Raw genomic sequence first — 19790 nt, 5'->3', positions numbered from 1 at the left:
TTGATTAGCTGTTTATTATTTGTGATAAACATTTATATACCTCTTATAAAACCAAAAACACTGAGGCAGTGTACAATCCAATAATTTAAGACGCAATTTGTTGTTGTTGTTGTTATTTAAATTTGTGTACCACCCTTCATCTGAAGATCACTGGGAGGTTCACAATATAAAATTACAAAATATGCAACAACAAAAAACAAAAGCCAACCAATAACCCCGCCCCCACAAACACATTAAAAAGGCAATGTATTGTTTAATCGGCCAAAGGCCTGGTTATAGAGAAATGTTTTCACTTGGCACCTATAAAGGTATGTAACAAAGGTGCCAGGTGAGCTTCCCTGGGGTGAGCATTCCACATGGGGAGCCGGTGCAGAAAAGGCCCATTTTCGTGTTACCATCCTCCGAACCTCTCCAAAGGAGGCGCACAAAGAAGGGTCTCCAATGCAGGGTCCTGGCTGGTTCACATGGAGAGAGAGGAGGTCCTTGAGGTTTTGTGGTCCTGAGCCATTTAAGGCTTTACAGTGGTACCTTGGTTCTTGAACGGCTTAGTTGCCGAACAAATCAGCTCCCAAGCGTCACAAACCCGGAAGTAAGTGTTCTGGTTTGTGAACATTTTTCGAACATCTGGAGTGCAGGAAGCTCCTGCAGCCAATCAGAAGCTGCATCTTGGTTTTCGAACAGTTTCAGGAGTCAAACGGACTCCTGTTTCAGAATCAAGGTACCACTGTATAGGTCAAAACCAACATTTTGAATTGGGCCCAGGAGCTAATTGGCAGCTAATGCTATTGGGCCAGGATATGCTCAAACGGTCTTGCCCCGCTGAGCAACCTGACTGCCAAATTCTGCACCAGCTGAAGTTTCTGAACCGTCTTCAGAAGCGGTCCCTACGTATAATGCGTTGCAGTGGTCTTGGGTCATATACAAACCGCTCTCTTTTCCTGCGGAACCGTTTACTGAATCTTTAACAACCCCGATGCTGCTAAGTTCTCTCCTATTGAAATTGTGGGGATGTTAAAAGTGTTTAAATGTAGCTGGATCATGCCCAGTTCCTGTCCCCTCAAGACCACAAGACATATGATGCAATGCAACCATGGGTAAAATGGATGTGTCCTTTAAAAGCACCCAAGGTGGATGGATTTTCTGGAGAAACCCACCACTGGGGATTCGTTAAAAACTAATTGGAAATGGAATTCCATGCTGTAGGTTTTATGCATCACTGGTGATTGTAAATCAGTATGATTTTCATTTTACTGCATCACAGCTTTTTTATGTTTCCTTTTTATTTCAGTGCATCACAGTTCCACCCCCCCGATATTTAATGGTGTTTTATCGGATTGCTGGTATGTTCTGGTTTTCGCTTCTGGTATTTTTATCGCTTTTCCAAACCCTTAGGATGGGCAGATTAGAAATGAAGAAATCAATGAAATACATGATTCAGCATTATCTTCAAATGCAACAGTATGCCCAATCACACTGCCATTCGCTTTTATCATCTTATCTTGATGAGAGAGAAAATTCAAAAATAACCACATCAGAGAGAAAAAGCCATATTTTCTTGAGAGTTCTTCCCCTCGGCAAAAGTCTTCTCAGTTGCTACCAAAGATACAAGCATTTGTAGCAGACCTGGGAGCATCACAGGTCCCAACGGGCACTGCTGGACCTGATCAAATTCCTTCTCCAAAGTCTTTCTCCAACAGTGGTGGCAGGCTAGATGCCCTTGGGATGTTCACAGTCATGGGCTTTTTTCCTGAACATCTGGTATTCACAATCATACTGCCATTTCTTCCTCCTTTTGCTCGCTATTCAGTTTTTATCCCACCCTTCCCCCTAGGAGCTCAGAGCTCAAGGCAGTTCTCCTCTCCTTCCTTGGAGGTTTTTAAGCAGAGGGTGGATAGGCACCTGTCATGTATGATCTTGAGATTCCTGCATTGCAGGGGGTTGGACTAGATGGCCCCTTGGGGATCCCTTCCAATTCTATGAATCAGCCGCTTCCAGTATGGTCAATGTTCAGGGATGATGGGAGTTGTGGTCCAGCAACAAGCATCCCCAAATCTCGTTATGAAAACTTGCGAGACCCAGAAATCCTCAGGCTCATAATAAGACCTCTGTCTTTGCATCATCCCGTGATAACTAGGAACTCCCAGATATTGTGGGAGTCCCCTTGCTGGCTGCAGCACCCACATCCATGACAGAGAGTTGAATTGGGTGAGTGGCATTTTTCTGCGTCTTCCTGCCTTGGAAGCCACCTAGTTACTGCCAGCTCTTTGGAGTCGGCAAGAAAAATGAGAGGGACAACAATCTTCATGAATTTCAAGGCAAATTAATTCAATTCAGTGAATCCATGTGAAGGCTAAGTGTCTCTCGCAGTGCCGGATTTATGTAGAAGCTAAACAAGCTATAGCTTGGGGCCCCACTCTATTGGGGCCCCCCAAAAAAATTAAAGGGGAAAAACCTGGGTGTACATTTCCAAAATATAATATAAAAAAAACAAATAAAGCAACATACAGCAACAGTGTTTTGTGTTGTGTAGCCTCCTATGATGTCAGTAATGGGCTCCGGCTGTTAGTTGACCAAGGACAACTGGACATATAAAGGGCCCCATTGCCTTCAGTAGCTTAGGGCCTCATCAAACCTAAATATGGCCCTGGTCTCTCGCTATCTACATAGAATCATAGAGTTGGAAGAGACCACAAGGGCCATCCAGTCCAACGCCATCAAAGCATTCTTGACATATGGCTGTCAAGCCTCTGCTTAAAGACCTCCAAAGAAGGAGACTCCACCACACTCCTTGGTAGCAAATTCCACTGCTGAACAGCTCTTACTGTCAGGAAGTTCTTCCTAATGTTTAGGTGGAATCTTCTTTCTTGTAGTTTGAATCCATTGCTCCGTGTCCGCTTCTCTGGAGCAGCAGAAAACAACCTTTCTCCCTCCTCTATATGACATCCTTTTATATATTTGAACATGGCTATCATATCGCCCCTTAACCTTCTCTTCTTCAGGCTAAACATACCCAGCTCCCTAAGCCGTTCCTCATAAGGCATTGTTTCCAGGCCTTTGACCATTTTGGTTGTCCTCTTCTGGACACGTTCCAGCTTGTCAGTATCCTTCTTGAACTGTGGTGCCCAGACCTGGACACAGTACTCTAGGTGAGGTCTGTCCCAGAGCAGAATACAGTGGTACTATTACTTCCCTTGATCTAGATGCTATACTCCTATTGATGCAGCCCAGAATTGCATTGGCTTTTTAAGCTGCTGCATCACACTGCTGACTCATGTCAAGTCTGTGGTCTACCAAGACTCCTAGATCCTTTTCACATGTACTGCTTCTCAAGCCAGGTGTCACCCATCCTGTATTTGTGCCTTTCATTTTTTTTGCCCAAGTGTAGTACTTTACATTTCTCCTTGTTGAAATTCATCTTGTTTGCTTTGGCCCAGTTGTCTAATCTGTTAAGGTCATTTTGAAGTGTGATCCTGTCCTCTGGGGTATTAGCCACCCCTCCCAATTTGGTGTCATCTGCAAACTTGCTCAGGATGCCCTCATTCTCAGCTACCCAAGGAGCTGGCTTTTTTCCCCATGCCACTACTGCCTCTTCTACTGTCTGCTTGCACCTGAGTCCCCTCCTGCCTAGGACGAAGCCATGGTTGAAAAGCCATTGACAGATACCACTGAAGCTGCTGCAGCCTCTGTATCCTCCTCTCAAACAATTACGGATGCACAGGGCTCGGCCTGCCAAAAAACCAAATAGAAACACAATCCTCAATACAAGCACCTGTTTCCTCCTGGCCGGTCTCCGCAGCTGTGCTAAGTGGCTTTGGAGCTGCCCCAGGTTGTCTGTCATGGGCTTGAATCAGAGTGGCAGGCAGCTGGAAAGGCAGGGGGCTCTGGCTTCCTGTTACATTATAAACTTATCGCCACCCTGCACATTACTCAGCACCTTGCCCGAAGCCGCCCTTAACAAGATATGTCGGCTGGGTGGTTGCCTGCAGAAGCCATCATCCCTAGACCACAAATGTGTTTGTCTGTGTTTCCTCTTTCTGCAGAATCTGCGCTAGTCAATTGGAAGGGTTTTTTTTTGGGGGGGGCAACCCCTTGAATTCTCAGAATGTAGTGCTGGACCCTGGCTAGAGTAGCTGCATCTTGTTTTCCTCCTCCATAGCGTTGCCAGCCCTAGAGCACCCCAGACCCTGAGATTTCAGGGTCCAAACCCAAGACCTAGGGGCGGTGATGTCACAGGGGCATGTTCCAGTGATATTAAGCATGAGACATTAAGCATCGACCACAGTCACTGAGAGCATGTGATTCAAATAAAAAACACACAAAGTCTAACAAATGAGCAAATATGTTAATGGTTGGAAATTTAAATAACGGTTGGAAAATAAACCAAAGGGGGCGTAGCCAGGGCTTTTCTTGGGGGTGAGGGGAGGGCAAGAAGTTGTTGAGCTTTCTTTGGAGGTAAAAATCCCCCCTCCCCCCAAAAAGAGGACATTACAGGAGGCAGGCAGAACCTCAGTTAATTGAGTTTTTTTGTAATACGGTGGTGCCCCGACTTACAAATTTAATCCGTTCCGAAGGCACCTTCATAGGTCGAAAAATTCGTAAGTCGAAAAGCGCCATTGAAACGTGATTTCCCATAGGAATGCAATGGAAACAGAAAAATTCGTAAGTCAAAGCAACCCCATCTAAAAATTTGTAAGTCGAAAAAAACCCTATCTAAAACCGCCGCGGTTTCCGTTCGGATGTCGAGAAATTCATAAGTGTGCGGCCATTTGCCCCATTCGTAAGTCGAAAAATTCGGTTATCGAGTCGTTCGTAAGTCGAGTACTACTGTACTTTTCAATAATTTTTGAGGATTTAGGGGGGCAGCTACTCTTGACTATGCCCATGTTCCCAGGTCAACTCCTTTTCACTTGCTTAAGTTTAGGTAGGGAAGACACTCCTACCCTCTCTGCCTCATTATTTATGATGTTACGTGAGAACTGCAGATATCGTGGGATATAGTAACAGTGGGAACAAGCTTATCAAGCAACAACTCTGATCAACTTGATGATCGTGGCTGCATCAGCTTGATTTCCTGATAAGCCTGAGAACTTCAACTGGCCGATAGAAGTTGTAGCTCTGCATCCTAATTCTTTTTCTTTTTTTGTGCTTCCAGACAGGGTCACTAGAAAAGAGTGCATTTACTTCATTCCCCCTCTCACACCAAGCTACAAATATGGTTTTGATCAGTTACAGCTGCTTTATTCTCTGCTCCAGAGCAATAACTTCTCTTTCCATCTCATAGGGGAGGTCAGCATTTACTTGCTCTTCAAAATACTTCTTGATTTCTTCCACCTCCTTTTCCCAGAAGTCTCTGGAAAGGGCAAACAGTTCCTGTGTCTTGACATCTTCCAAGCCTTTCAAGTTCAAGCCCGTGTCATCAGGGACGTAGCCGATGGCTGTCAGTTGCGCACTCTCCTCTCCCCGAATTCGGTTGAACATCCACTGCAGCACACGGCAGTTCTCGCCGAATCCAGGCCACAAGAACCGGCCTTGCTTGTCTTTACGGAACCAGTTGACGTGGAAGATCTTGGGCAGTTTTGCAGCGGGCCGGTGCGCCATGCTGATCCAGTGGGAGAGATACTGGCCAAAGTTGTAGCCAAAGAAAGGCCGCATGGCAAAGGGGTCGTGCATGATGATCTTGCCTGCAGGGAGAGGGGGGAAAGATCGTGTTATGAGGGTCTTTCTTGCCCACATTCAGAGCACCATCAATTCTATGGTTGGCTGAGGAATGCCCGTCGTGGCTCAGTGACACAGCAAGTGCTATGCATGCAAAAAGTCCCAGGTTCCATCCCAAGTATGCCCAGGTTCAATTTCAGTCAGTCAATCTGAGATCCAGTGTGGCATAATGGTTAGAGTATTGGACTAGGACCTGGGAGACCACAGTTTGAATCCCCTCTCTGTCATAAAGCTCGCTGGGTGATTTTAGGCCAGGGGTCAGCAAACTTTTTCAGCAGGGGGCCGGTCCACTGTCCCTCAGACCTTGTGGGGGGCCGGACTATATTTTGGAAAAAAATATGAATGAATTCCCATGCCCCACAAATAACCCAGAGATGCATTTTAAATAAAAGGACACATTCTACTCATGTAAAAACATGCTGATTCCCGGACCGTCTGCGGGCTGGATTTAGAAGGCTATTGGGCCGCATCTTAGTTTGGGGACCCCCTGCTTTAGGCCCATGGGAAGGCAAACTAAGGCCCGGGGCCCAGATCCGGCCCTATCGCCTTCTAAATCCGGCCCACGGACACTCCGGGAATCAGTGTTTTTACATGAGTAGAATGTGTCCTTTTATTTATAATGCATCTCTGGGTTATTTGTGGGGCATAGGAATTTGTTCTCCCCCCCCCCGAAAAAAAATATAGTCCGCCCCCCCAAGGTCTGGGGGACAGTGGGCCGGCCCCCTGCTGAAAATGTTTACTGACCCCTGCCTTAGGCCAGTCACCATCTCTTTGCCCAACCTACCTCAAAGGGTTGCTGTGAGGATGAAACAGGGAGGAGGAAAACCATGTACAGCACATGGAGCTCCTTGGGAAGATAAAGGCGGTATATAAATGTAAAATAAATAACTAAACAAAATTTTTTTTAAAAAAAGTCAGTGCAGACCAAAACAAAAACCAGAAGACAATACTGAGCTTGATGGGTTAATGGTCTGACTTGGACCACGGCTGCATCCCGCACAGAACGAGGCAACTTGTAATGAGGCAACCAAAACTCTGCCCTTGAAGCCAACCCGATCTCAAAGTAATCAAGGTGTAAGCAACTCTGGAGCTACGATGGCAAGGGCCGATGGGAGGTGTGCTGTTTGAGACGAAGGCTGGTACTCCTCCCTCTAACGAACTGCTACTGCTAAAGAGGTAAAGCATAAGCTGACTACTGTAACAGATAAATCTGACATCAGGAATCACAAGACAGAGAAACCAGTAGGAGAACACTTCAATCTCCCAGGACATTCTATACAAGATCTCAAAGCAGCTGTTTTATTACAGAAAATTTCCAGAAACAGACTGGAAAGAGAAGTTGCTGAATTGCAACTCATTAGCAAGCTTAAAACCATGGAGCCACCTGGAATGAACAGAGACGTATGATTCTTATCTCATTATACATGATCAAGCTTTCCTTAGCACCTCAGCCCTTGCTTCCCCCCCCCCGCAAGACCAATTGCAGTCGTTAACAGTCGTTAACAGTCATCAACAGGTTTACCACTACTACCAGCCCATCTCCCATTCCAATCACCCCCACCCCCCACCCTCTGAATATACATAAGGGTCTGGTTACTTCTGTTTCAGTGTATCTGATGAAGTGTGCATGCACACGAAAGCTCATACCAAAATAAAAACTTAGTTGGTCTTTAAGGTGCTACTGAAGGAATTTTTTTATACTGTAAACAGAAGCCAACATAACCATTTGCATTGGTACAGCGTTAATAGCTTAATCCAAATGTTTTCCATGAGCAAAACCAGTGGGTCTGGGGCGTGGGCAGCCTTGCTGAAAGCAAACTGAGCTGGCAGCCGGGTGCACTTTGGGCCGCCCAGGCAGCACAGAGGATGTGAACAAAAGGAAGAGCGCACTGAGCAGGTGACTGCAGGACAAACCAGAAGCTTACCTGGGCGGGCCCTGAGACCATGGCCAGACCAGGGCTGCAGTCTCTGAGGCTCTGCATCAGCCCCCACCCCACACCCCCAAGACAGAACGTCACAACATCACACCTACTTATTTCCAGCTGAACTCAACGAGAATTAAAAATATACAAGACATCTTAATTTACTTCAAGGTCTTCTGCATTTTTAGCTTTGTCTGGATTGTGCAAAAGAAAAAGAACAGCAACTCTCTCCTCCAAACTGGTCTGGATACACCAGTTTCTGGGGTTGGTTCATGCACCAAGATGTCAGCACTTAAGAGCTACTGTGCAGCCAAATGAAGTTGTTATTTTAGGTGTCCGATCAACAGATAAGTTTTGCCACAACGAAATGGAGTGTGTGTTTCAACACCCCAGTCCAAATTTGCACGAAGGCCTACCACTGGCAAGCCCCAAATCCTTTTGCCTCCGTGGGGCAACAACTGGGGGAGCGCAAAGTTTGGCTAATGGGCTGCCAGTGGGTAACTTGGTTCTCACAAACACCAAAGAAGCAACGTCATTAAGTCCCTGCCTCGCAACCCTAAACTAGTAGATTGCAAATCTCTCCAGACCTTGGAACCATAAGATCTTTTCACCAGCCATAATTACTCACAACGGCTACGCTGCCATCAATATATTCACACTTAGAAAGAAAGGAAATAAGTTCCAGCAACTAAGTGTCAGCAATTTCCAGGTGGAAATAATGAGACGTGCTATTTAAATGAGGAAACGTTATTATGTCTGACTTACCTTTATGTTCAGCGGCAGCTGTTGCTTCTGATCTCATTGTTGCACCTACGAATACTCCATGCTGCCAGTTAAGAGCCTCATAGACCAGAGGTACACCTGGGGAGAACAGGAACAGCTGTAATATTTAGAGCAGGGCAGTCCAACTTTCCATACCAAATGGGCCGCAAGAGGACTTTGACACAGAACTCGCGGGCCACATGCACTGAATTAAAATTCCATATCAGTGTTTGCAAGATATTTAGCATTACAGCGGTACCTCGGTTCTCGAACGTAATCCATTCCAGAAGACTGCTTGACTTCCGAAATGTCCGGAAACCGAGGCGCAAAGGGGCTGGTTGCAAGTTCAATTGGAAAAAATGAAAAACACGCAGCGGAGGCCGTTTGACTTCCGAGGCGTGTTTGAAAATGGAAGCATTAACTTCCAGGTTTTTGGCGTTCGAAAATCAAAACACTCTGCTTCTGAGACACTCGAAAACTGAGGTACCACTGTATTTAATATACACAATTAATATATTGTTGTTGTTGTTGTTGTTGTTGTGTCGTTTAGTCGTGTCCAACTCTTCGTGACCCCATGAATTAATATATATAATTAAATATATAAAATTAAACATACAATTATTAGATTTCATATCTTTAACTATGAAACAAATTCAATACACAGTTATGTGCGCATTGCACAAAAATATATAATTATGCTTCATGTTTAATGTCTCTTCAAAAAAAAATTTTTTTAATTGTCCTGTAGCACCTTAGAGACCAACTAAGTAGTTCTGGGTATAAGCTTTTTTAATTTTTTTTTTAAAAAAATTCAACTGCGTCAGACCAACACAGCTACCCACCTGAATCTAGCCTCTTCTTTAACATTGCGGAGGGTTGCCAATAAAGGCCTCATAGGCTTCTTGCAACCCACGGGCTGGAGCACCCTGATTTAAAGGTTGGCAGTGCCACACATAATGATTTTTGATGCTTTCAAACACTGCAGCAGCAGGAGGCGTGGAGCTAGCAATTTGTGAGTTTGGGCGCATCCTTCCTTCTTCTGGTTTATTCAGACCTTAAACAGTTCAATCAAGAGGCTAGGCTATTTTAAGATACAAGGCGTTAGGGGGGGATGTTTATGTTACCAATGGCCTCTGCCTTTTTATAGCAACTGTTGAGCAGTGACAAGGGTAGGAAGAGGGTCCAGCAAATGGTGAGCATTTGCCACATTCCCTGGTCCCTCCTCACTAAAGAGGCTGTGTGTTCTCCCTGCATGCTCACACATCCTCATGGATCGCAGCTCAAGCATTACTCTGCACTAGGGATGGAGCAGAAATTTGGTCTGGCTAGCATTTTTAATGCACTTCCCCAAACTATACCAGACCAAAACGCAGCTATTCTTTGGAAACTGCACTTTGCTGAATTTTGCGATTCAGTTCTGCAAATAAAAATGCGTGCAAAAAATCATCATGTCTGTTAGTGTGTGCACATGTTGGTGAAAATAATGTGCATTTTATTAAGTGAAATGGTCACTAAGCTGCTAATGAACTTTCATGAGGATTTTTTAAAAAAAATATATAAACAGATGCCGAAATAAGAACTGCAGTCTGGAAAAATTAGGAACTAAGCAAAATTGAAATTCATAGATTCATATTCCAAGATTCATAGCCAAAAATACCGAAAATAGGAGACATGTACCCAAGTTTCACCCTCAGCTTGGCATTTATTTATTGGTTTACATTTTTGTTATAATTTTTAAAAAATGGATTTCAGGATAGTTTGCAAAAGAATTTACACCTGATGGAGTACTGTGTATTTGGTGATACAGTGGTACCTCGGTTCTGGAATGGAATCAGTTCTGGAAGCCCGTTCGACTTCCGAAACATTCAAAAACCAAGGTGTGGCTTCCAGTTGGTTGCAAAAGCTTTTTGCACTCAGCGGAAGCCACGTCGGACGTTCGGTTTCCGGAAAACATTGGAAAACAGAAGCATTTACTTCCGGGTTTTCAGCGTTCGAGAACCGTGCTTTCACTGTAACATCTAATAGATACCAAGATAATTTTTGTATGGACATCCCATGTAAATACAGCAAATAAGCACATAAAATAGAACAGACAGCCCCCTTTTGAGACTCTTACCTTCAGGTCTCCGTCCTCCAAATATGATCCCCTCAATTGGCACTCCTTCTGGAGCCTCCCAGGCAGGATCGATAATGGGGCACTGGTTAGCAGGAGTGCAGAACCGGGAATTGGGGTGGGAACAAGGTTCCCCTGTGCAAATATAACAGATATTTATAGTGGCACCATTAACCGAAAACACAACGGCAATAAAAGAAACAGGGAGCGATTAACTGGAGTTAATTGTACCGCTCTTGGCTGTCCATTCCTTGTTTTTCCACGAAGTGAGCGTCACCCCGGGCGCAAACTGCTTTTCCATGCCTTCCCAACACACGCCTCCATCGCTAGTTTCTCCCACGTTGGTGAAGATGGTGTTCTTCCGTATGGTCTTCATAGCGTTGGGGTTTGTTTTCACTGACGTCCCAGGAGCCACTCCAAAGAAGCCATTCTCTGGATTGATGGCTCTTAAGTTACCTGGGGGATTTTAGAAGCGATGTGAGGTTTGGAAGCCACGTCTCTGCTTCAGCTGCTCCCTACCTCTCCAACACCCCCCCCCCCATTCCTCATTCAATCCTTTCCAACTCTTTAACAAAACTCTTCTGCTCCTCCGCTCACAAATACTATTTTCGGGCTTCTCAACTTTGGAGCCGCTGCTGATGGTTCCCGTCTGGTTATGCCGAAACTGCAAATGCATTTCAAAGCGCTCCAATTAGCACTCACTTGGGATCTTTCCCTGCATCAATGAATGGATACTGCATGTGTTTCTGAGATATTCCCTCTTTAAATGCCACTGCTCTGCAGGAGGCAATATTTCCTCACCTGCCTATCTTGCATGGGGCTAAACTTGGATGCAAAGTCATACTGTAGGTATCCTTGGAGCCTAAACCACTGCTATTTTCCCCCCTAAATGCCACCCTCCAGAAAAAATAAATAAATCTTGAAGTTAGGAGAAAGCCTTATCTGTTTCTTTTTGTAACACTGAAGTGCACAGTACATGATTTTACTGGAGGGTTAAAAAATATATTCACCCTCTTTCCACATCCTGTAGCAGAAGGAGGAAGGGTGACGGAAAAAAGATTGGGTGAGTAGGTTGCTGGTTTTCTCAGCAATGGTGAAACTGACAAGGCTTTGCACACGCAGGCAGTTCTTCATGAAGGGCTTTTTGTAAGAAAAAGCTGTTCCAAAGTGGGTACAGTTGTACCGGGAAAGTGATGGGAGAGAGTGTAAAAATGCATTTCAGACTAAACATCTGATCACTTCAAACGCAGGGGCCACACAAAAATGCAAGAAGTTTAAAATGCCACTGTGAGTCATAGAATCATAGAGTTGTAGTGTTAGAAGGGACCCCTGAGGGTCATCTAGCCCAACCCCCTGCAATGCAGGAATCTTTTGCCCAACGTGGGGCTCACACCCACAACCCTGAGATTAAGAGTCTCGTGCTCTACCAACTGAGCTATCCCACATTTCTGAATGGCCACCAGATTATTTAAAAACCCAGTACAAATATACTTAACGCTGCATTTCTTGTTACATGTGGGAGGAAGAGAGGGTGTAAAAATGAAAATAATTTGAGAAGCATGTGTGAAATCTGCCTCGGAAACAAGCTAGAGCAAGTGCCCCTACTACCGGAGGTTGTGAGTAGGAAAATATCTGTTCTTCCATCATCTGACACTAGGCTTTCCTGACAACAAGCACAGTCTGTTCACACAAACGCTATCAGTGCACTTTTTTTTATTCAGTGAAGTGGTGTTCACTGCATTGACATGATGAACCAGATACATGGTTCTTTCAACATGCGTCCATGTTGCAGCCAATGCATATTTGATCAATTCGCTTTAGAAAGTTTTACGGGGTCATGCAAACACGTGGCCTTGAAACCCATTGAAAGATCCCAAGGATGTTTCACCATAGCAAGGTCAGATTGAGTTTGCCAACAAGAAACTGTGGCACCTGCCCCATGCCAGATGGGACCAAGAAACTGTCTACCTCACCCAACTTCTGCTATTGGCTCAACTGCTGGTTTCAACCACTGACATCAAACAGCTCTGGAACATCAACATCCCTGGCTAAATCCCCACTTGGATGCTATAGAGGTTACCTTGGTCATCAAATTTCATCCAAGCAATATCATCCCCAACACACTCGATTTTCCACCCTGGCAGAGTTGGGTTCATCATGGCCAAGTTGGTTTTTCCACATGCACTTGGGAAGGCTGCAGCAAAGTATTTCTTTTCACCTTCCGGATTTGTGATACCCAATATCTATTTAGGGGAGAAAAAACCCCACTCTCTTAAGGAGCGCCATGCAGCTGACAACAATACCGTATTGGCCCGTATATAAGCTGCACCCGAATATAAGCCGCACCTTTAAAATTCATGGGGAAGGGGGGGAGAAGAAAAAAGACAATACCCGAATTTAAGCCACTCCCTTAAAATTCCGCAGGCACTCACACCCGTTCTGTTTTACTGTATGTCTGTTTCAGCAGCGATCTCGTAAAAGCCAATTTTTGTAAGTTCGCAAATTTAAGCCACACTTTAACTTTTCGCAATCAGAATTTGGGGGGGGGGGAAAGGTGAGGCTTATATTCAGGCCAGTACACTAATATTAATGACTGCAAAGCATAAATAATAAGCCAGCTAATCTCTGAACCACTGCGGGATTTTTTCAAACTGAAGAGGGAAGCTACCAAGTGAAATTCTGAAACGCCAGGGAAGAAATATAATATTCGATTTTAGAACATGGAAAAATATTGCACAATTTGCAATCCCTGGAGAATGTGGATATCTCAACCCCATTTAGTCTCTGTTTCGGTATTTAGCATTCAGCTCCGCCCTTCCTTCAGGGTCAGGGCAGTCTCAGTGCTCTCCCCTCGCCTGCCTTCACAGCAACCCTGCAGGCTGACAGAGGGCTGACAGAGAATCACTGGCCCACTGACTAAGGATTTTGGACCTGCCCAACACTCCAGCCACTACACACAGGTTTTCTGTATTTAAATATATTACTGCTACTATTGAACAGGCCCTGATCTAGTCTCTATATAAAGAGACAGTCCCTGCATAAGAACCCCTATAAGATTAAATAGAGGCCAGCTTTCCTCCTGCCCTTCTCTCCTTGTGGGGTGTCCTAAGACTAGGGAAAACCAGAGAATCTCAAACATTCCCTAAAAAACTTCAAGGTTAGTCAGTATGATTATTCCCATTTAACAGATGGAGAACTGAGGCTGAGTGAGAGTGACTTGCCGAGTGTCACCAGTTGAAGGAACTTTTTAGCTTTTTAGCTTTTTAGCTGTGGGCATCCCACCCGTGCCTTCAAGCTCTTTCTTGTTCCCTAGAAATAAAGGCGTTTACTGCCGCTGACTGTGCCTTCGGTTGCAAAAACACCAGTGCAAGCAACACATTTATTGCTAAAACTTTCCCCTACCAGCATGTGCTCAGCGAGCCAGCCCTCTTCCTTGGCGATCCTGCTGGCGATCCGGAGAGCAAAGCACTTCTTTCCCAGGAGGGAATTTCCTCCATAGCCGCTTCCAAAGGAAATGATCTCTCTGTGATCCGGGATGTGAGCAATCAGAGTCAGATCTGGGTTACAGGGCCAGTTATTTACCAGGGGCTCTACAAAACAAATTGAGCAAAAGACATTATTTATTGGGATTGGAGACCTGGATAAAAGTGCCACCTCCTCCTTCTGTTAATATGCATCCCTTTAAAACGGGACCATGTGCATATTTGTTTTTCTTTTGTTTGGTACACAGTGAGCCCACAACTTGTGCGCATTCAGATTTATGCATGTGGCAATATATATATATAAATTAAAAATGGGGTGGAGTTCTGGGGGAAATGGTTTTGGCAATCCCACCTGCCTTGGAATCCAATGCGTTTTGACTGTATGCAATTTTAGCTTTAGGCGTGATCCCCAGAATGTAACCCCTGCATGCAGTCTTACTGTACCAAAATTGAATTTCAATGTTTGTTTTCTAGGTGTCACTGTAGTGCTGTTAATATTAAGCCAACAGCGGCAATATCAGCAACTTAGTGGCTTTGGAAAACAGTTAATTCTTCATACATTTTGTTTGATAGAGAGGTAGGCAAAACTCTCTCCATTTTCTGTAAGACCAGATGCCACTGAATCTGCAGAAGCAAGATATGGGAGAACATTAAAAAGAAACCCAGCTGTTCCAAAGCATCTTCAGTGAGCAATTTCTGGTCCATCAGGATGGTGTCCATCAGCCTGGCAACCCTGTACAGTAAAGCACCCAAGACCGTAAAGTAACAAAGACTATGCACTTTGCACTGAGAATGGCTTACTTTTCAACGGCAAAGGGCACCCAACTGAATGAAGGCACTTCACAAATTCCCCGTTGCCCAGGGCCTCTAGGACAGACATGCCCATCCGAGTCATGATCCTCATGCTGGCCACCACATAAGCAGAATCTGTCAGCTGAATCCCAAACTTGGATATAGGGGAACCGATGGGCCCCATGCTGAAAGGGATGACATACATGGTGCGCCCTGCAAAAGAGAATCCGAGAAAGGATTTCAAAACAGCAACCAAGACCACTGTAAACATATGCTGGGAGTCTGCGCCTTGCATGTCTCCTTACCACCCCAAACCCTCTCTTCTCTTCCTTTTATTTTAGATGGCATTTTGAAAAACAGGGGAGCCTAACTTTTTTTTGCACTCAAAACATTAGAAGGAATCCTCTTTTGCACAGGAGGATGGTTATCTAAACTCGAGGGCAGGAATGTGGCACGGCGATAGGGAAAACTCTCGCACCTTTCATGCACCCAGGGAATCGGACGCTGAAGGCTTTCTCAAAGTTCTCTTCAGACATCCAGGATCCCAGCTGGCTCATCCCACTCTTCGGGATGGGGATGGTGTCTCGCTGCTCCTGAGTGACGATGACAGTTTTGCTTTCGATTCTGGCCACATCCCTCGGATCTGTACGGGCCAACCAGCTGTGGAGAGAAGAAGCAGGACACCTTCGCTTCAGCCGTTTAGGAAGCAACCTGAACGCCTTCCCTGCCCGCCGTGGCTTTGCAGAGCAAAGGAACCCCCACTGGAGAGCCAGTGTGGTGTAGTGCTTAAGAGTGGTAGACTGGTAATCTGGGGAACCAGGTTCGCGTCTCCGCTCCTCCACATGCAGCTGCTTGGGCTAGTCACACTTCTTTGAAGTCTCTCAGCCCCACTCACCTCACAGAGTGTTTGTTGTGGGGGAGGAAGGGAAAGGAGAATGTTAGCCGCTTTGAGACTCCTTCGGGTAGTGATAAAGCGGGATATCAAATCCAAACTCTTCTTCTGTATCAGCAGCCCTGTGGCGCACGGGAGCTGAGGCAGAAGTGCGGGGGAATAGGGAGGTTGCTCTGCCAACCTGGCCCCCTTTCCTGGAGAGCCTAGTTTTGTGGATTTCCAGCAACACTTCCACTAACCCACATGCCTGGCAGGCAGCTGGTGGGAAAGTGAGCTCCATCTTCATCCGGCGAGACCCCAATCCAGTCTGGCACAAAAGGGTTTTGGGTTGCTCCACCTGATATTAATTCCAGTACAACTCTACCATGCTATGAAGTTTGAGTATGAAAACTATTATTTACAACACAGTCTCTCTCTCTCTCTCTCTCTCTCTCTCTCTCTCTCTCTCTCTCTCTCTCTCTCTCTCTCACACACACACACACACACACACACACACACCTGCTCCTCCCTTTAGACTGGGGTGCGGATCCTGTGACCCTCAAGATGTAGCTGGACAACAGGTCCCTTCAACCCTGAACATCGGCAGTCCAACAACATCTGCAAGGCCACAGGTCTCCCACCCTGCTCTAGATGGAGGTTGTAGGATGTGCCACCTTCCCCAAGCTTCCCCACTCCCCAAACTCCTCGGCTGTTTCCCCTCCTCTCTCTCTAAACATTAGGTCCCATTCAAGAAACATCTTCCGACCACCCTGGACCACTAACCTGCCATCTGCTTAGCAAAATGAATCAGAGAGGCTGGAGCGATTACGTTGAATCACTGAGCTCTAATAAACTAGCCAGCAGGGACATTAAAACTGGTGGTGTCAACAAACCCCGGGCTTAAGGCAGACCAAACAGCAGCTGCTGAAGGGATCCCATCTTAGGCTCCAGCCACCCTCAGTACAGTAGCATGCACACACAAATATGCACAAACACACCCCACTTACCAATTCTCATATTTGCCAAGCTTCTTAATCATGCCTTCCTCTACCATGCGCTCCAAGATCCTTTTGTTTTCATGCTCTGAGCCATCGCAGATGTGGATAGCTTCTGGCTGGCAGAGCTCAGCGTTGATTTCAATGAAGTCCCTCACATCTGGCGCCAGGCTCTTCGGGTCTCCCTGGACGAACTTTGGGGTGGCGCTCCTCTGCACCTGCAGCTGGGCTGGCATGACCCGTTCTTCCCAAGGACAAGGCTCGGGGTTGGGGGTCCGTAATGGGAGCTGCAAGCTGGAAAAGGGTTGGGGGGGAAGAAAGCATGCAGTGTAACAGACCTGGGTTGGAAAGCTTGGTTTAAAATACTTGTAGTGGTCAGAACATAGGAAGCTGCCTTATGCTAAGTCAGAGCATTGGTCCATCTCAGAATTGTCTACACCGATGGGAAGTGGCTGACCAGGGTTTCAGGCAGTGAGTCACTCCCAGCAGGTTGAAACCTTCTGCATTCAGTGCAGGTGCTCTTCAACTTCTACAGCACTGAGGAACAAGAGGTCATCTGAAACTGAAAGTGTCTATATCAACGTTAGAACTGAATGCAAGTTATATTCTTACCTTTTTGGAGCTGCCTCTGTTTTCAGGCTTGGAGAGGATTTGGCAGGTTCCTTCAAGCATTAAGGTGTTGCTTAGGGACTAGCTCTGTCCGAAACCTCTGGTCTTCCAGAAAGCACCTTCCTTAAGTACTCTTCTTGGGTCGCAGTCCACCCCACCTTCTGGAGGCTCGCCTCTGACGTCACCGCATGAAAACGTGTCTTCTGGCTCGTCGCCAAGGATGGGTGTCCTCAGGAACGGACTAGTCGTCTCCAAGAGCTTATCTGTTAACTGGCTCCATTAATGAGTGCTTGCGCGCCGTTCAAGCCAGCTTACGAAATGTCCTGGCTAGGTCAACCTTTGGCCTCAATTCTGTCCCTGTCCCTGTTGCAAAACAAAGAAAGAAGGAAAGAAAGAAAGGAAGAAAGAAAAAGAACTGTCGTCATTTCTCAATGCAAGCGAAAGGGTGAGCACACACACCCCCACACCCCCGGATGGTTGCAGAAGCCGAGGCTCAGAGGGCAGTTATGTGTGCAACAGATAGAAAAGCAGGTTCCGTAGTCACAGCAACTGCTCTCTGGCTGTGAACTGCAGGCTCACCCCAGGGATGTTTACTCGCTTTTGGAAAATTCCCTTGGCATGGGGGGAAAGAGGAGGTCTGAATAGCAATCGGAGGGAGAGGAAGGGAACAACATTTGCATTCAGTTCACACTTACCAGTTCCCATGATATCCCGTATGAATGGGAAAGTTCTAATTTGGCTCGGAGAGTCAGGTTTGTAAGTTCATTATAAAGATGCTTCCGTTCTACTTGGCCTTGGCTTTTTGCTTTCACCGCCTCTCTTTTTGTGTGTGCAAGGCAGGGGCAAACCCCCAAAAGCTGAATTGGATCTCTAGCCAAAGGGGGATTCCCGATATCTGACACAGGTACACAGGTCACATCCATACCTTACATTGAGAGGAGTTGGCTTCCTCTCAATGAATCCTGGGAATGGTAGTTTGCTCCTCACAAAGCAACAGTTCCTCAACAGACAACAGTTCCCATGGTTCTTTGGGGCAAGCCATGCACTTTAAATGCATGATGTGGACATGACCACAGATTTGAGCCCACTTCTCTCTTCCATGGATAGTTGCAAGTATCTGCTTTCTCCCTCACTGCTCAGTCACTTTCTATCTACTGTAAAGAGCTGTGGGACTAGAGCACTTTCTTCATGTCCTCCTGAATGTGGGGCAAGAGGACATGCAATCTCATGCCCTCTCCCTACTCCTGTCCACCCTAGTGCTGTGACTGAACTCTGTTTTAACTGTTTTTAATTTCTGAATTTTAAATTGTTGTAACCTGTCCTGGGAACCAATGCTGAAGGGTGAGTAATACGTTTAATCATTAATAACAATAATAAAGAAAACAACCATAGTTATGTTCAACTCAACATGTGTGTAGAACCTATATATTGTGTTTTCTATAACGTAGCCAGAGTCCAATAGTTGTTTGAAGTGTCCAACATAACCAGGAAATGTAATCTACTTTACTTTCATTGCTTGCGTGAATGGTAATGACTATGTCATCATTATGAAGGAGTGTCTCCAACCCATCGTACAGCCTGGACACTGAGGTCCAGCTCCGAGGGCCTTCTGGTGGTTCCCTCACTGTGAGAAGTGAAGCTACAGGGAACCAGGCAGAGGGCCTTCTCGGTAGTGGCACCCACCCTGTGAAATGCCCTCCCATCACATGTCAAGGAGATGAGTACAACTATATAACCTTTAGAAGACATCTGAAGGCAGCCCTGTATAGGGAAGCTTTTTAATGTTTAATTATGTTTTTATATGTTGGAAGCTGCCTAGAGTGGCTGGGGCAACCCAGAGAGTCTGTAGCAAGGAAATAATTATACCAGTTTTTGATATTGCCAAAATTGATACAGTAAATTAGTCATAATGTACTGTTTCTTCTGATTTGTCTGGGAAATGTTTTACATTGCAATATTACAAAGTTGGATCATACATTTTATCTAATATTATTGGGGGGGGGGGGGAATTAAAGCGTAACTATTCAGACCGAACTCTTTCAGCTTATCATTTCGTCGGCAAGCATGTCAACTTCATTCATACTATGAGACTGTTTTAAAACTCTTGTACTGTTTTGTTTTTAACCAGTGGTCAGTGACTTGCCCCATATCTCAGAAGTGTGTTTTTGTCTTCCTTTCTAAATCCTTTTATTATATTTTCAAAAGTTAAAGGATGAAAACAGTGAAGCAATCTGATGCGTACTTGATGGCACCAAGGCCAAACATGCTTGATGAAATGCGAGCCACGTAAGGCAAGAAATTGCAGGTTTGCTCTAAGAGGTTGTTTGCATCGAAAAGAGGTCAAAGCAAAGGCAATTTAACAGAGGGTGTCAGGCTTCCCACACTTTGGACTTATATACGTAATAAGCACAACAGCAGGATGCTGTGAATTGGAATAAACCAATGTTTGCACAGAATGTTGGAGAGCTCATTTTCTGCCCTTTCGTCCAGGAATCTCTGGACTCCCAACTCTTATCAGCCCCAGCCACC

General features: G+C 45.6%; 1 protein-coding gene across 1 annotated transcript; it reads right to left on the bottom strand.

Moving 5' to 3' along the window:
• Nucleotides 1–2989: 2989 nt before the first annotated feature.
• Nucleotides 2990–17561, bottom strand: PCK1 (phosphoenolpyruvate carboxykinase 1). The gene is made up of 10 exons (XM_035123818.2): nt 17265–17561; nt 16665–16946; nt 15265–15446; nt 14796–14999; nt 13915–14102; nt 12593–12755; nt 10744–10968; nt 10516–10647; nt 8403–8498; nt 2990–5681 (listed from the first exon to the last, which is right to left on the bottom strand). Exons 2-10 carry the CDS (start codon nt 16886–16888, stop codon nt 5227–5229), a joined length of 1869 nt encoding a protein of 622 aa, XP_034979709.1. The 5' UTR covers nt 16889–16946; nt 17265–17561; the 3' UTR covers nt 2990–5226.
• Nucleotides 17562–19790: the final 2229 nt, after the last annotated feature.

This window comes from Zootoca vivipara, chromosome 7, assembly GCF_963506605.1.
Source record: "Zootoca vivipara chromosome 7, rZooViv1.1, whole genome shotgun sequence".
Taxonomy (NCBI): Eukaryota; Metazoa; Chordata; class Lepidosauria; order Squamata; family Lacertidae; genus Zootoca; species Zootoca vivipara.
The sequence above is the reverse complement of the archived record's forward strand: the minus strand, read 5'-3'. Positions and strand labels throughout refer to the sequence as shown.

Excerpts from the sequence above, each read along its gene's own strand:
- PCK1 (XM_035123818.2), bottom strand. The coding sequence starts at position 16,888 with ATGCCAGCCCAGCTGCAGGTGCAGAGGAGCGCCACCCCAAAGTTCGTC. Across the intron at positions 12,756-13,914 it reads GGCTCGCTGAGCACATGCTG|ATATTGGGTATCACAAATCC; the intron begins GTAGGGGAAAGT and ends TCCCCTAAATAG. Across the intron at positions 10,969-12,592 it reads GATGAAATTTGATGACCAAG|GTAACTTAAGAGCCATCAAT; the intron begins GTAACCTCTATA and ends AAAATCCCCCAG.